The 17,300-nt window shown below is 33.8% G+C and overlaps 1 protein-coding gene across 3 annotated transcripts in view; it reads right to left on the bottom strand.

The window, feature by feature from the left end:
* glod4 (glyoxalase domain containing 4) overlaps nucleotides 1–5,159 on the bottom strand; it is an 18,812-nt gene extending 13,653 nt beyond the window's left edge. The window contains exons 1-3 of one of the 3 annotated variants that reach the window (XM_061878289.1): nucleotides 5,031–5,159; nucleotides 4,858–4,961; nucleotides 1,453–1,502 (exon numbers count right to left, since the gene is read on the bottom strand). In XM_061878289.1, coding sequence (XP_061734273.1) covers nucleotides 1,453–1,502; nucleotides 4,858–4,941 — 134 coding nt within the window. In that variant the 5' untranslated portion in view covers nucleotides 4,942–4,961; nucleotides 5,031–5,159. Of the gene's footprint in view, nucleotides 1–1,452; nucleotides 1,503–4,857 lie in introns of all 3 variants that reach the window. The other 2 variants (XM_061878290.1, XM_061878288.1) reach the window with 2 other exon arrangements.
* Between the last annotated feature and the right edge of the window lie 12,141 nt (nucleotides 5,160–17,300).

Genomic DNA, 17,300 nt, shown 5'->3' with positions numbered 1-17,300 from the left:
CCAGAGCCCAAAAAAAGTCTGCAAGCTATAGAGTGTTTTCTATTGGGGCTCCAGTACTCTGGAATGTTCTAGCAGTAACAGTTAGAGATGCTACCTCAGTAGAAACATTTAAGTCCCATCTTAAAACTCATTTGTATACTCTAGCCTTTAAATAGACCCCCTTTTAGACCAGTTGATCTGCCGTCTCTTTTCTGCTCTGCACCCCTCTTCTGCGTGGAGAGGTTATTAGCTGACCACAGACGATGCGCTAGCTGTTCAAAGTCAGCACCCAGGGTGGACCTCTCATCTGTGCATCAGTTGGTGATGTCTATGTGCTGCTGACCTGTCTCCACTCAAGGTGATCTCCTGCTGGTCCACTATGGACTGGACTCTCACTATTATGTTGGATCCACTATGGACTGGACTCTAACTATTATGTTAGATCCACTATGGACTGGACTCTAACACTATTATGTTGGATCCACTATGGACTGGACTCTAACTATTATGTTGGATCCACTATGGACTGGACTCTCACTATTATGTTAGATCCACTATGGACTGGACTCTAACACTATTATGTTAGATCCACTATGGACTGGACTCTCACTATTATGTTAGATCCACTATGGACTGGACTCTCACACTATTATGTTAGATCCACTATGAACTGGACTCTCACTATTATGTTAGATCCACTATGGACTGGACTCTCACACTATTATGTTAGATCCACTATGGACTGGACTCTCACACTATTATGTTAAATCCACTATGGACTGGACTCTCACACTATTATGTTAAATCCACTATGGACTGGACTCTCACTATTATGTTAGATCCACTATGGACTGGACTTTCACACTATTATGTTAGATCCACTATGGACTGGACTCTCACACTATTATGTTAGATCCACTATGGACTGGACTCTCACTATTATGTTAGATCCACTATGGACTGGACTCTCACACTATTATGTTAGATCCACTATGGACTGGACTCTCACACTATTCTGTTAGATCCACTATGGACTGGACTCTCACTATTATGTTAGATCCACTATGGACTAGACTCTCACACTATTATGTTAGATCCACTATGGACTGGACTCTCACACTATTATGTTAGATCCACTATGGACTGGACTCTCACACTATTATGTTAGATCCACTATGGACTGGACTCTCACACTATGAACTAGATCCACTATGGACTGGACTCTCACACTATTATGTTAGATCCACTATGGACTGGACTCTCACACTATGAACTAGATCCACTCCACCACGTCCATTGCACCTGTTATCCCATTTGGTTGAGTTTTTCCTTGGCCTGATTTGGGATCTGAGCCCAGGATGTGGTTGTGGCTTGTGCAGCCCTTTGAGACACTTGTGATTAAGGGCTATATAAGTAAACTTTGATTGATTGATTGATTGACATATTGAAGTAACAAACTCAGGAGTGACTCACCCATTGCATGTTGCTTTGCAGCCTTCATCAAACTCCTCATGGCGCAAAACCTGTCATTATAAGAAGGTGACAGAGGATCTAGTTGAGTATAGAAGCCTCGCATTAAACCATGTGGGGTAAGACCAGAGAGTGCTGGTTGTACATCATGATGTGGAAAGAGAGTGCTGGTTGTACATCATGATGTGGAAAGAGAGTGGTGGTTGTACATCATGATGTGGAAAGAGAGTGGTGGTTGTACATCATGATGTGGAAAGAGAGTGGTGGTTGTACATCATGATGTGGAAAGAGAGTGGTGGTTGTACATCATGATGTGGAAAGAGAGTGGTGGTTGTACATCATGATGTGGAAAGAGAGTGGTGGTTGTACATCATGATGTGGAAAGAGAGTGGTGGTTGTACATCATAATGTGGAAAGAGAGTGGTGGTTGTACATCATGATGTGGAAAGAGAGTGGTGGTTGTACATCATAATGTGGAAAGAGAGTGGTGGTTGTACATCATGATGTGGAAAGAGAGTGGTGGTTGTACATCATGATGTGGAAAGAGAGTGGTGGTTGTACATCATGATGTGGAAAGAGAGTGGTGGTTGTACATCATGATGTGGAAAGAGAGTGGTGGTTGTACATCATGATGTGGAAAGAGAGTGGTGGTTGTACATCATGATGTGGAAAGAGAGTGGTGGTTGTACATCATGATGTGGAAAGAGAGTGGTGGTTGTACATCATGATGTGGAAAGAGAGTGGTGGTTGTACATCATGATGTGGAAAGAGAGTGGTGGTTGTACATCATGATGTGGAAAGAGAGTGGTGGTTGTACATCATGATGTGGAAAGAGAGTGGTGGTTGTACATCATAATGTGGAAAGAGAGTGGTGGTTGTACATCATGATGTGGAAAGAGAGTGGTGGTTGTACATCATAATGTGGAAAGAGAGTGGTGGTTGTACATCATGATGTGGAAAGAGAGTGGTGGTTGTACATCATGATGTGGAAAGAGAGTGGTGGTTGTACATCATGATGTGGAAAGAGAGTGGTGGTTGTACATCATGATGTGGAAAGAGAGTGGTGGTTGTACATCATGATGTGGAAAGAGAGTGGTGGTTATACATCATGATGTGGAAAGAGAGTGGTGGTTGTACATCATAATGTGGAAAGAGAGTGGTGGTTGTACATCATGATGTGGAAAGAGAGTGGTGGTTGTACATCATAATGTGGAAAGAGAGTGGTGGTTGTACATCATGATGTGGAAAGAGAGTGGTGGTTGTACATCATAATGTGGAAAGAGAGTGGTGGTTGTACATCATGATGTGGAAAGAGAGTGGTGGTTGTACATCATGATGTGGAAAGAGAGTGGTGGTTGTACATCATGATGTGGAAAGAGAGTGGTGGTTGTACATCATGATGTGGAAAGAGAGTGCTGGTTGTACATCATGATGTGGAAAGAGAGTGGTGGTTGTACATCATGATGTGGAAAGAGAGTGGTGGTTGTACATCATAATGTGGAAAGAGAGTGGTGGTTGTACATCATGATGTGGAAAGAGAGTGGTGGTTGTACATCATGATGTGGAAAGAGAGTGGTGGTTGTACATCATGATGTGGAAAGAGAGTGGTGGTTGTACATCATAATGTGGAAAGAGAGTGGTGGTTGTACATCATGATGTGGAAAGAGAGTGGTGGTTGTACATCATGATGTGGAAAGAGAGTGCTGGTTATACATCATGATGTGGAAAGAGAGTGGTGGTTGTACATCATGATGTGGAAAGAGAGTGGTGGTTGTACATCATGATGTGGAAAGAGAGTGGTGGTTGTACATCATGATGTGGAAAGAGAGTGCTGGTTGTACATCATGATGTGGAAAGAGAGTGGTGGTTGTACATCATGATGTGGAAAGAGAGTGGTGGTTGTACATCATAATGTGGAAAGAGAGTGGTGGTTGTACATCATGATGTGGAAAGAGAGTGGTGGTTGTACATCATGATGTGGAAAGAGAGTGGTGGTTGTACATCATGATGTGGAAAGAGAGTGGTGGTTGTACATCATAATGTGGAAAGAGAGTGGTGGTTGTACATCATGATGTGGAAAGAGAGTGGTGGTTGTACATCATGATGTGGAAAGAGAGTGCTGGTTGTACATCATGATGTGGAAAGAGAGTGGTGGTTGTACATCATGATGTGGAAAGAGAGTGGTGGTTGTACATCATAATGTGGAAAGAGAGTGGTGGTTGTACATCATGATGTGGAAAGAGAGTGGTGGTTGTACATCATGATGTGGAAAGAGAGTGGTGGTTGTACATCATAATGTGGAAAGAGAGTGGTGGTTGTACATCATGATGTGGAAAGAGAGTGGTGGTTGTACATCATAATGTGGAAAGAGAGTGGTGGTTGTACATCATGATGTGGAAAGAGAGTGGTGGTTGTACATCATGATGTGGAAAGAGAGTGGTGGTTGTACATCATGATGTGGAAAGAGAGTGGTGGTTGTACATCATGATGTGGAAAGAGAGTGCTGGTTGTACATCATGATGTGGAAAGAGAGTGGTGGTTGTACATCATGATGTGGAAAGAGAGTGGTGGTTGTACATCATAATGTGGAAAGAGAGTGGTGGTTGTACATCATGATGTGGAAAGAGAGTGGTGGTTGTACATCATGATGTGGAAAGAGAGTGGTGGTTGTACATCATGATGTGGAAAGAGAGTGGTGGTTGTACATCATAATGTGGAAAGAGAGTGGTGGTTGTACATCATGATGTGGAAAGAGAGTGGTGGTTGTACATCATGATGTGGAAAGAGAGTGCTGGTTATACATCATGATGTGGAAAGAGAGTGGTGGTTGTACATCATGATGTGGAAAGAGAGTGGTGGTTGTACATCATGATGTGGAAAGAGAGTGGTGGTTGTACATCATGATGTGGAAAGAGAGTGCTGGTTGTACATCATGATGTGGAAAGAGAGTGGTGGTTGTACATCATGATGTGGAAAGAGAGTGGTGGTTGTACATCATAATGTGGAAAGAGAGTGGTGGTTGTACATCATGATGTGGAAAGAGAGTGGTGGTTGTACATCATGATGTGGAAAGAGAGTGGTGGTTGTACATCATGATGTGGAAAGAGAGTGGTGGTTGTACATCATAATGTGGAAAGAGAGTGGTGGTTGTACATCATGATGTGGAAAGAGAGTGGTGGTTGTACATCATGATGTGGAAAGAGAGTGCTGGTTGTACATCATGATGTGGAAAGAGAGTGGTGGTTGTACATCATGATGTGGAAAGAGAGTGGTGGTTGTACATCATAATGTGGAAAGAGAGTGGTGGTTGTACATCATGATGTGGAAAGAGAGTGGTGGTTGTACATCATGATGTGGAAAGAGAGTGCTGGTTGTACATCATGATGTGGAAATAAGATAATAACTTACCTTCATGCCGAGGACATCGCGGTAGAATGTAGCAGTTTTGTTTCGGTCACCAACTTTAAAAACAAAATGCAACGCCCGCCTCATTTTTCTTGCGCAAACTTGACCTTCAATATAATTAATAGTATTGTTATTATTATTATGATTCTTATTGTTATGATGTGTAGGCTGCTCACGTGAATTCTAATCCACTTCCTTGTTGATCGATTGTTCTGGTGTCGATTAACAGCAAACCATAGCGATCCATCCATTTTACTACCGCTTGTCCCATATCAAAACGCAATATCAAACTGCTGATCATAGTAATGTTTTCAAAACACATAAAAAACATTAGATGTATTTGTGTTAGTCAAATACTTGACGTTATTTGGTCATCGGCGTCGAATAAAATACAGCTAGAACGTATAACTAATGTACTGTACTGCCGCTGTCTACAGGGGGCGCTATAAGTCTGCACTCGATAAATACATACTTACGCCGAGCGAAGAAGACATAAATGGCAATAAGGCGATGTACATGAAACACACGAGTTGCATTAAATATTATTATTATTATTACTATTGTTATTATTATTATTATTATTATTATTATTATTATTATTATTATGTGATAGGCTCATCACGTGAGTTCTACTCCACATCCTTGTTGATCGATTGCTCTGGTGTTGATTAACTGCAAAACACATCAAAACGCAATATGAAACTGCTGATCATAGTAATGTTTTCAAAACACACACACACAAAAAAATAGATGTACTTGTGTTAGTTAAGTACTTGACGTTATCTGGTCATCACCGTTGAATAAAATACAGCTAGAAGTTAACTAATGTACTGCAACGACCTGCTGATGTTGTGTTCTTTAGGAGTGATCTTCAGAATTCCTACTGTATTGAACGTTGAATGCCTGAAGGTGATTGGTGAAGAAGGAGGAAGTGTTGTTGTTGCGGAAATGAGAAACGAGGACAGACGTGCTTGTGAAGGGAACACAAGATAAGTTGCGCTGTGTTAGATAAGTTGCTCAATAAAAACACAAGATAAGTTGCGCTGTGTTAGATAAGTTGCTCAATAAAAGTTTGAAAAAGAGCGTCAGACTTTGCGTGCACTTCTTCTGGACGCCACAGTTCTGTACTGCCGCTATCTACAGGGGGCGCTATAAGTATGCAGGTGATAAATACATACTTACGGCAAGCGAAGAAGACATAAATGGAAAAAAGGCGATCGATGTACATGAAATACACGAGTTGCCTTAATTATTATTACTATTATTATTATTATTATTATTATCATTATCATCATCATTATCATCATCATCATCAACATCAACATCAACATCATCATCATCATCATTATTATTATCAACATCATCATCATTATTATTATCATCAACATCATCATCATTATTATTATTATTATTATTATTATCAACATCATCATCAACATCATTATTATTATCATTATTATTATTATTATTATTATCATTATTATTATTATTATTATTATTATTATTACGCGGTAGGCTCATCACGAGTTCTACTCCACTCCCTTGTTGATCGATTGCTCTGGTGTTGATTAACTGCAAAACACATCAAAACGCATTATCAAACTGCTGATCTTAGTGATGTTTTCAAAACACACACACACAAAACAATTAGATGTATTTGTGTTAGCAAGTACTTGATGTTATTTGGTCATCAGCGTTGAATAAAATACAGCTAGAGTGTAACTAATGAAAAATGGCCATAATAGATCAGGTTTTTGAGGTTCAGAAAAGTAACTTTCTAGTTGCTAACATTTATGGATACAACTCGGTGCCTGACAATACTATTTTATTCGATGAAGTGCAAAATAAAATTCTACACTGGCTTGCCAAATTTCCAAATGCTTATATTGTGGGATGTGACTTAAATGTAGTGTCACTGACAATCACTTGATAAATAGATGAGCACCAGGCTCTCAAAGTAATGTCAGCTCAAATCTAAAGTTACTGATGCAGAGGCTTGGTTTAATTGATGCCTGGGGATGTAAAAATCCTAATAAGACATCCTTTACCCGGTCTAATAAGTCAGGCTCAAGAAGGTCTAGAATAGAAATGTGGTTCATTTCTAAATCACTGCAAAACTGTGTTACTGTTCAAATTCTCTCCTCTCCTTTGACTGATCATGGAGTTATTCAGATTCACATCTCTTTACATCCCTCTCACAATCCTTCAAAAAGATCATACTGGAAACTCAACAGTTCAGTTTTATGTCATGAAGCATTTAAAATGAGGATTAAAGATTTAATATACTTTTTTTTTCTTAATAAAGCCAAAACCCAAAACAATTATACTAATTGGGAACTCCTTAAATATGAGGTAGGTACATTTATTAGAAAATATTGCAGCAATCTATCTGAGAATAAGTGCTCTGAGGAGGAAAATCATTACTGCATTATCCTCTTTATGTCCAGATAATATGTCAGCAGAAGAAAAAGAAAGTCTCTTAGAAAACCAAAATAAATGAGACAAAGTGTATCAATTAAAAGCAGAATGAGCCTTTGTAAGATCTAGAAAACAATGGCTGGAGGAAGGTGGACAAAATTCCACGTATTTCTTTGGTTTAGAAAGATGTCAGCCTCAAAACAACAACATTGATCAATAGAAAATAAACAATGTGGTTTGCAATAACGCAAAACAGATTGCAAATTTTCGTTGTCAATTTTACAAACCATGATGCAATATTCAATACTGTAAAAGTGATGCTCTTAAGTTTATGGACGCCTTAACTGAAACTAAATCAATCAGCACAGCTGACCAAGTATTCTGTGAGCGTCCAATCTGTCTCAAGGAAGTAGTGGAATCAATCAATTAATAGTTTAAAGAATAACAAATCTCCTGGAGTGGATGGTATTACATCTGAATTCTATCACATATTTTCAGAAGAGCTAGCTCCTTTCTTACTAGAAGTATTTTGTGAAAGTATTGATACAGGTGCCCTTCCTCCAACTTTAACACAAGGCCTTCTTACCCTTAAACCCAAGCCAAACAAAGATGTACTAATCATTGATAATTGGCGTCCAATTAGCCTTCTAAACAATGACTATAAGATTGCAGCTATTATTTGTGCTAAATGTTTAAAATTGGTTCTGGATGACATCATTGATGAGACACAGTCAGGTTTTATGAGAGAGAGACACACCTGGAATAATATCAGGCTTGTATTTGACATTGTGGATTACCCAGAGGTCATTCATGATGAAGACTTCCTTATTTTGACTCCATCAAACATGAACTTATCTTCAGGACACTTGAGAAATTTGGCTTTGGCAAATTTTTCCGCAAAACAATCAAGACTTTGTACTGCAATGGTAATAAAAACTCTATTACAACTGTGTACTGCAATGGTAATAAAAACTCTATTACAACTGTGTATTGCAATGGTAATAACAACTCTATTACAACTGTGTACTGCAATAGTAATAGCTCGATGAAGCTCAAATCTGCTACATCTCCAAGATTGGAGTTCAACCTGGGATACAACAAAATTGTCCTATTTCTCCATATTTATTTCTGTTAGCCACCCAACTGTTATTGGTTTGTCTAAAAAGTATTGGTTTAAAGGGGATCTCTGTGTTAGAGAGAGAGATAATTATCTGACGACACAACAATCTCTTTGAAGGACTCTTCTCTAATTCCCCTAAACTTGGATGTGATTCATGTTTTTTCCTTGGCTTCTGGTCTCCATCTAAATGTGACTAAGTGTCAACTAATGGCTGTGAAGTCATGTTTGTATCTCAAATTCCAGTTAAGGATAGTATTAATGACCTAGGAATACTTAGCACTAAAAATCAGAGTTCTAGATCGGTTTTCAACTTTAATCCAATTGTAGAAAAAAGTAATAAAATATTTAACCAATGTCTACAGAGAGATTTGTCCTCAAAAGTTGGAACCTTGCTTTCCAAAGCAGAAGGAATCTCCCGGCTTACGTCTCCAGCTATTTCTTTACCACAAAATATGCAAAACTATTGACAAAATACTGGTCGAATTTATTTGGAAAAACAAAATTCATTATATTAAGAAATCTGTTATAATGAACAATCACAATCAGGGTGGTCCAAACTTTCTGATTTGACTCCACTAAACAACACCTTCAACAGGACTTTGTCCCGATAGGGGGGGGCACAGCTTGCTGAGGGGTCCTTCTCCCAGGAAGGCAGACGGACTACTCGGGACATGGCGTGTAGGTAAAAACAGGATTTAATCTTGACTTGAAAAAGGTACAAACAAAAGTCGCGCACAAGGCGGAGGCAAAAACAACTTGGGACATAAAACATGAACTAAACAAAGCAATAAGCTGTGGTTTGAACAACAAAAGGGGGACTGACTGGCAAAGACAAGCTTAAATACTGCCTCTGATTAGTGCTCGGGAAGCAGGTGAGCACGCCAGCACTAATCAGAGACATGTGGACACGGTGAGTAACCATGGCGACAAAACAAGGGAGTGGAAAAAAACCAGGAACTAGAACATTGCCAAACGAGACATGAACAAAATGACATGACATCATCAAATAAGACACTACATCAATTTGGAACTTCAGTTCTCATCATGTCTTTTCTAACCTTGGAGGCCTAAAATGTTTGTTATTGTGTTATTACAACATTGATAGGGTTGTGTTATTACATTGATAGGATTGTGTTATTACAACATTGACAGGATTGTGTTATTACAACATTAATAGGATTGTGTTATTACAACATTGATAGGATTGTGTTATTACAACATTGACAGGATTGTGTTATTACAACATTAATAGGATTGTGTTATTACAACATTGACAGGATTGTGTTATTACAACATTAATAGGATTGTGTTATTACAACATTGATAGGATTGTGTTATTACAACATTGATTGGATTGTGTTATTACAACATTGATAGGATTGTGTTATTACAACATTGATAGGATTGTGTTATTACAACATTGATAGGATTGTGTTATTACAACATTGATTGGATTGTGTTATTACAACATTGATAGGATTGTGTTATTACAACATTGATAGGATTGTGTTATTACAACATTGATAGGATTGTGTTATTACAACATTAATAGGATTGTGTTATTACAACATTGATTGGATTGTGTTATTACAACATTGATAGGATTGTGTTATTACAACATTAATAGGATTGTGTTATTACAACATTGATAGGATTGTGTTATTACAACATTGATAGGATTGTGTTATTACAACATTAATAGGATTGTGTTATTACAACATTGATTGGATTGTGTTATTACAACATTGATAGGATTGTGTTATTACAACATTGATAGGATTGTGTTATTACAACATTGATAGGATTGTGTTATTACAACATTGATTGGATTGTGTTATTACAACATTGATAGGATTGTGTTATTATAACATTGATAGGATTGTGTTATTACAACATTGATAGGATTGTGTTATTACAACATTAATAGGATTGTGTTATTACAACATTGATTGGATTGTGTTATTACAACATTGATAGGATTGTGTTATTACAACATTGATAGGATTGTGTTATTACAGCATTAATAGGATTGTGTTATTACAACATTGATAGGATTGTGTTATTACAACATTGATAGGATTGTGTTATTGCAACATTAATAGGATTGTGTTATTACAACATTGATTGGATTGTGTTATTACAACATTGATTGGATTGTGTTATTACAACATTGATAGGATTGTGTTATTACAACATTGATAGGATTGTGTTATTAAAACATTGATAGGATTGTGTTATTACAACATTAATAGGATTGTGTTATTACAACATTGATAGGATTGTGTTATTACAACATTAATAGGATTGTGTTATTACAACATTGATAGGATTGTGTTATTACAACATTGATAGGATTGTGTTATTACAACATTAATAGGATTGTGTTATTACAACATTGATTGGATTGTGTTATTACAACATTGATAGGATTGTGTTATTACAACATTGATAGGATTGTGTTATTACAACATTGATAGGATTGTGTTATTACAACATTGATTGGATTGTGTTATTACAACATTGATAGGATTGTGTTATTATAACATTGATAGGATTGTGTTATTACAACATTGATAGGATTGTGTTATTACAACATTAATAGGATTGTGTTATTACAACATTGATTGGATTGTGTTATTACAACATTGATAGGATTGTGTTATTACAACATTGATAGGATTGTGTTATTACAACATTGATAGGATTGTGTTATTACAACATTAATAGGATTGTGTTATTACAACATTGATAGGATTGTGTTATTACAACATTGATAGGATTGTGTTATTACAACATTAATAGGATTATGTTATTACAACATTGATTGGATTGTGTTATTACAACATTGATTGGATTGTGTTATTACAACATTGATAGGATTGTGTTATTACAACATTGATAGGATTGTGTTATTACAACATTAATAGGATTGTGTTATTACAACATTGATTGGATTGTGTTATTACAACATTGATAGGATTGTGTTATTACAACATTGATAGGATTGTGTTATTACAACATTGATAGGATTGTGTTATTACAACATTAATAGGATTGTGTTATTACAACATTGATTGGATTGTGTTATTACAACATTGCTAGGATTGTGTTATTACAACATTGCTAGGATTGTGTTATTACAACATTGATAGGATTGTCTTATTACAACATTGATAGGATTGTGTTATTACAACATTGATAGGATTGTGTTATTACAACATTGATATGATTGTGTTATTACAACATTGATATGATTGTGTTATTACAACGTTGATAGGATTGTGTTATTACAACATTGATATGATTGTGTTATTACAACATTGATAGGATTGTGTTATTACAACATTAATAGGATTGTGTTATTACAACATTGATTGGATTGTGTTATTACAACATTGATAGGATTGTGTTATTACAACATTGATAGGATTGTGTTATTACAACATTGATAGGATTGTGTTATTACAACATTGATAGGATTGTGTTATTAAAACATTAATAGGATTGTGTTATTACAACATTGATAGGATTGTGTTATTACAACATTGATAGGATTGTGTTATTACAACATTGATAGGATTGTGTTATTACAACATTGATAGGATTGTGTTATTACAACATTGATAGGATTGTGTTATTACAACATTGATAGGATTGTGTTATTACAACATTGATAGGGTTGTGTTATTACAACATTGATAGGATTGTGTTATTACAACATTGATAGGATTGTGTTATTACAACATTGATAGGATTGTGTTATTACAACATTGATAGGATTGTGTTATTACAACATTAATAGGATTGTGTTATTACAACATTGATTGGATTGTGTTATTACAACATTGATAGGGTTGTGTTATTACAACATTGATAGGATTGTGTTATTACAACATTGATAGGATTGTGTTATTACAACATTGATAGGATTGTGTTATTACAACATTGATAGGATTGTGTTATTACAACATTGATAGGATTGTGTTATTACAACATTAATAGGATTGTGTTATTACAACATTGATTGGATTGTGTTATTACAACATTGATAGGATTGTGTTATTACAACATTGATAGGATTGTGTTATTACAACATTAATAGGATTGTGTTATTACAACATTGATAGGATTGTGTTATTACAACATTGATAGGATTGTGTTATTACAACATTAATAGGATTGTGTTATTACAACATTGATTGGATTGTGTTATTACAACATTGATAGGATTGTGTTATTACAACATTGATAGGATTGTGTTATTACAACATTGATAGGATTGTGTTATTACAACATTGATTGGATTGTGTTATTACAACATTGATAGGATTGTGTTATTACAACATTGATAGGATTGTGTTATTACAACATTGATAGGATTGTGTTATTACAACATTGATAGGATTGTGTTATTACAACATTAATAGGATTGTGTTATTACAACATTGATTGGATTGTGTTATTACAACATTGATAGGATTGTGTTATTACAACATTAATAGGATTGTGTTATTACAACATTGATTGGATTGTGTTATTACAACATTGATAGGATTGTGTTATTACAACATTAATAGGATTGTGTTATTACAACATTGATAGGATTGTGTTATTACAACATTGATAGGATTGTGTTATTACAACATTGATAGGATTGTGTTATTACAACATTAATAGGATTGTGTTATTACAACATTGATAGGATTGTGTTATTACAACATTGATAGGATTGTGTTATTACAACATTAATAGGATTATGTTATTACAACTTTGATTGGATTGTGTTATTACAACATTGATTGGATTGTGTTATTACAACATTGATAGGATTGTGTTATTACAACATTGATAGGATTGTGTTATTACAACATTAATAGGATTGTGTTATTACAATATTGATTGGATTGTGTTATTACAACATTGATAGGATTGTGTTATTACAACATTGATAGGATTGTGTTATTACAACATTGATAGGATTGTGTTATTACAACATTAATAGGATTGTGTTATTACAACATTGATTGGATTGTGTTATTACAACATTGCTAGGATTGTGTTATTACAACATTGCTAGGATTGTGTTATTACAACATTGATAGGATTGTCTTATTACAACATTGATAGGATTGTGTTATTACAACATTGATAGGATTGTGTTATTACAACATTGATATGATTGTGTTATTACAACATTGATATGATTGTGTTATTACAACGTTGATAGGATTGTGTTATTACAACATTGATATGATTGTGTTATTACAACATTGATAGGATTGTGTTATTACAACATTAATAGGATTGTGTTATTACAACATTGATTGGATTGTGTTATTACAACATTGATAGGATTGTGTTATTACAACATTGATTGGATTGTGTTATTACAACATTGATAGGGTTGTGTTATTACAACATTGATAGGATTGTGTTATTACAACATTGATAGGATTGTGTTATTACAACATTGATAGGATTGTGTTATTACAACATTGATAGGATTGTGTTATTAAAACATTAATAGGATTGTGTTATTACAACATTGATAGGATTGTGTTATTACAACATTGATAGGATTGTGTTATTACAACATTGATAGGATTGTGTTATTACAACATTGATTGGATTGTGTTATTACAACATTGATAGGATTGTGTTATTACAACATTAATAGGATTGTGTTATTACAACATTGATTGGATTGTGTTATTACAACATTGATAGGATTGTGTTATTACAACATTGATAGGGTTGTGTTATTACAACATTGATTGGATTGTGTTATTACAACATTGATAGGATTGTGTTATTATAACATTGATAGGATTGTGTTATTACAACATTGATAGGATTGTGTTATTACAACATTAATAGGATTGTGTTATTACAACATTGATTGGATTGTGTTATTACAACTTTAATAGGATTGTGTTATTACAACATTGATTGGATTGTGTTATTACAAGATTGATAGGATTGTGTTATTACAACATTGATAGGATTGTGTTATTACAACATTAATAGGATTGTGTTATTACAACATTGATAGGATTGTGTTATTACAACATTGATAGGATTGTGTTATTACAACATTAATAGGATTGTGTTATTACAACATTGATTGGATTGTGTTATTACAACATTGATAGGATTGTGTTATTACAACATTGATAGGATTGTGTTATTACAACATTGATAGGATTGTGTTATTACAACATTAATAGGATTGTGTTATTACAACATTGATAGGATTGTGTTATTACAACATTGATAGGATTGTGTTATTACAACATTGATAGGATTGTGTTATTACAACATTAATAGGATTGTGTTATTACAACATTGATTGGATTGTGTTATTACAACATTGATAGGATTGTGTTATTACAACATTGATAGGATTGTGTTATTACAACATTGATAGGATTGTGTTATTACAACATTAATAGGATTGTGTTATTACAACATTGATTGGATTGTGTTATGACAACATTGATAGGATTGTGTTATTACAACATTGATAGGATTGTGTTATTACAACATTGATAGGATTGTGTTATTACAACATTAATAGGATTGTGTTATTACAACATTGATTGGATTGTGTTATTACAACATTGATAGGATTGTGTTATTACAACATTGATAGGATTGTGTTATTACAACATTGATAGGATTGTGTTATTAAAACATTAATAGGATTGTGTTATTACAACATTGATAGGATTGTGTTATTACAACATTGATAGGATTGTGTTATTACAACATTGATAGGATTGTGTTATTACAACATTGATTGGATTGTGTTATTACAACATTGATAGGATTGTGTTATTACAACATTGATTGGATTGTGTTATTACGACATTGATATGATTGTGTTATTACAACATTGATAGGATTGTGTTATTACAACATTGATATGATTGTGTTATTACAACATTGATAGGATTGTGTTATTACAACATTGATAGGATTGTGTTATTACAACATTGCTAGGATTGTGTTATTACAACATTAATAGGATTGTGTTATTACAACATTGATTGGATTGTGTTATTACAACATTGATAGGGTTGTGTTATTACAACATTGATAGGATTGTGTTATTACAACATTGATAGGATTGTGTTATTACAACATTGATAGGATTGTGTTATTAAAACATTAATAGGATTGTGTTATTACAACATTGATAGGATTGTGTTATTACAACATTGATAGGATTGTGTTATTACAACATTGATAGGATTGTGTTATTACAACATTGATAGGATTGTGTTATTACAACATTGATATGATTGTGTTATTACAACGTTGATAGGATTGTGTTATTACAACATTGATATGATTGTGTTATTACAACATTGATAGGATTGTGTTATTACAACATTAATAGGATTGTGTTATTACAACATTGATTGGATTGTGTTATTACAACATTGATAGGATTGTGTTATTACAACATTGATAGGATTGTGTTATTACAACATTGATAGGATTGTGTTATTACAACATTGATAGGATTGTGTTATTAAAACATTAATAGGATTGTGTTATTACAACATTGATAGGATTGTGTTATTACAACATTGATAGGATTGTGTTATTACAACATTGATAGGATTGTGTAATTACAACATTGATTGGATTGTGTTATTACAACATTGATAGGATTGTGTTATTACAACATTGATTGGATTGTGTTATTACGACATTGATATGATTGTGTTATTACAACATTGATAGGATTGTGTTATTACAACATTGATATGATTGTGTTATTACAACATTGATAGGATTGTGTTATTACAACATTGATAGGATTGTGTTATTACAACATTGCTAGGATTGTGTTATTACAACATTGATAGGATTGTGTTATTACAACATTGATTGGATTGTGTTATTACAACATTGATAGGGTTGTGTTATTACAACATTGATAGGATTGTGTTATTACAACATTGATAGGATTGTGTTATTACAACATTGATAGGATTGTGTTATTAAAACATTAATAGGATTGTGTTATTACAACATTGATAGGATTGTGTTATTACAACATTGATAGGATTGTGTTATTACAACATTGATAGGATTGTGTTATTACAACATTGATAGGGTTGTGTTATTACAACATTGATAGGATTGTGTTATTACAACATTGATAGGATTGTGTTATTACAACATTGATAGGATTGTGTTATTACAACATTAATAGGATTGTGTTATTACAACATTGATTGGATTGTGTTATTACAACATTGATAGGGTTGTGTTATTACAACATTGATAGGATTGTGTTATTACAACATTGATAGGATTGTGTTATTACAACATTGATAGGATTGTGTTATTACATTGATAGGATTGTGTTATTACAACATTGATAGGATTGTGTTATTACAACATTGATTGGATTGTGTTATTACAACATTGATAGGATTGTGTTATTACAACATTGATAGGATTGTGTTATTACAACATTGATAGGATTGTGTTATTACAACATTAATAGGATTGTGTTATTACAACATTGATTGAATTGTGTTATTACAACATTGATAGGATTGTGTTATTACAACATTGATAGGATTGTGTTATTACAACATTAATAGGATTGTGTTATTACAACATTGATAGGATTGTGTTATTACAACATTGATAGGATTGTGTTATTACAACATTAATAGGATTGTGTTATTACAACATTGATTGGATTGTGTTATTACAACATTAATAGGATTGTGTTATTACAACATTAATAGGATTGTGTTATTACAACATTGATAGGATTGTGTTATTACAACATTGATAGGATTGTGTTATTACAACATTGATTGGATTGTGTTATTACAACATTGATAGGATTGTGTTATTACAACATTGATAGGATTGTGTT

The sequence above is a fragment of the Nerophis ophidion genome, linkage group LG18 (assembly GCF_033978795.1).
Source record: "Nerophis ophidion isolate RoL-2023_Sa linkage group LG18, RoL_Noph_v1.0, whole genome shotgun sequence".
NCBI lineage: Eukaryota > Metazoa > Chordata > Actinopteri > Syngnathiformes > Syngnathidae > Nerophis > Nerophis ophidion.
Note: the sequence above shows the minus strand (reverse complement) of the source record. Positions and strands in the feature narration are given on the sequence as shown.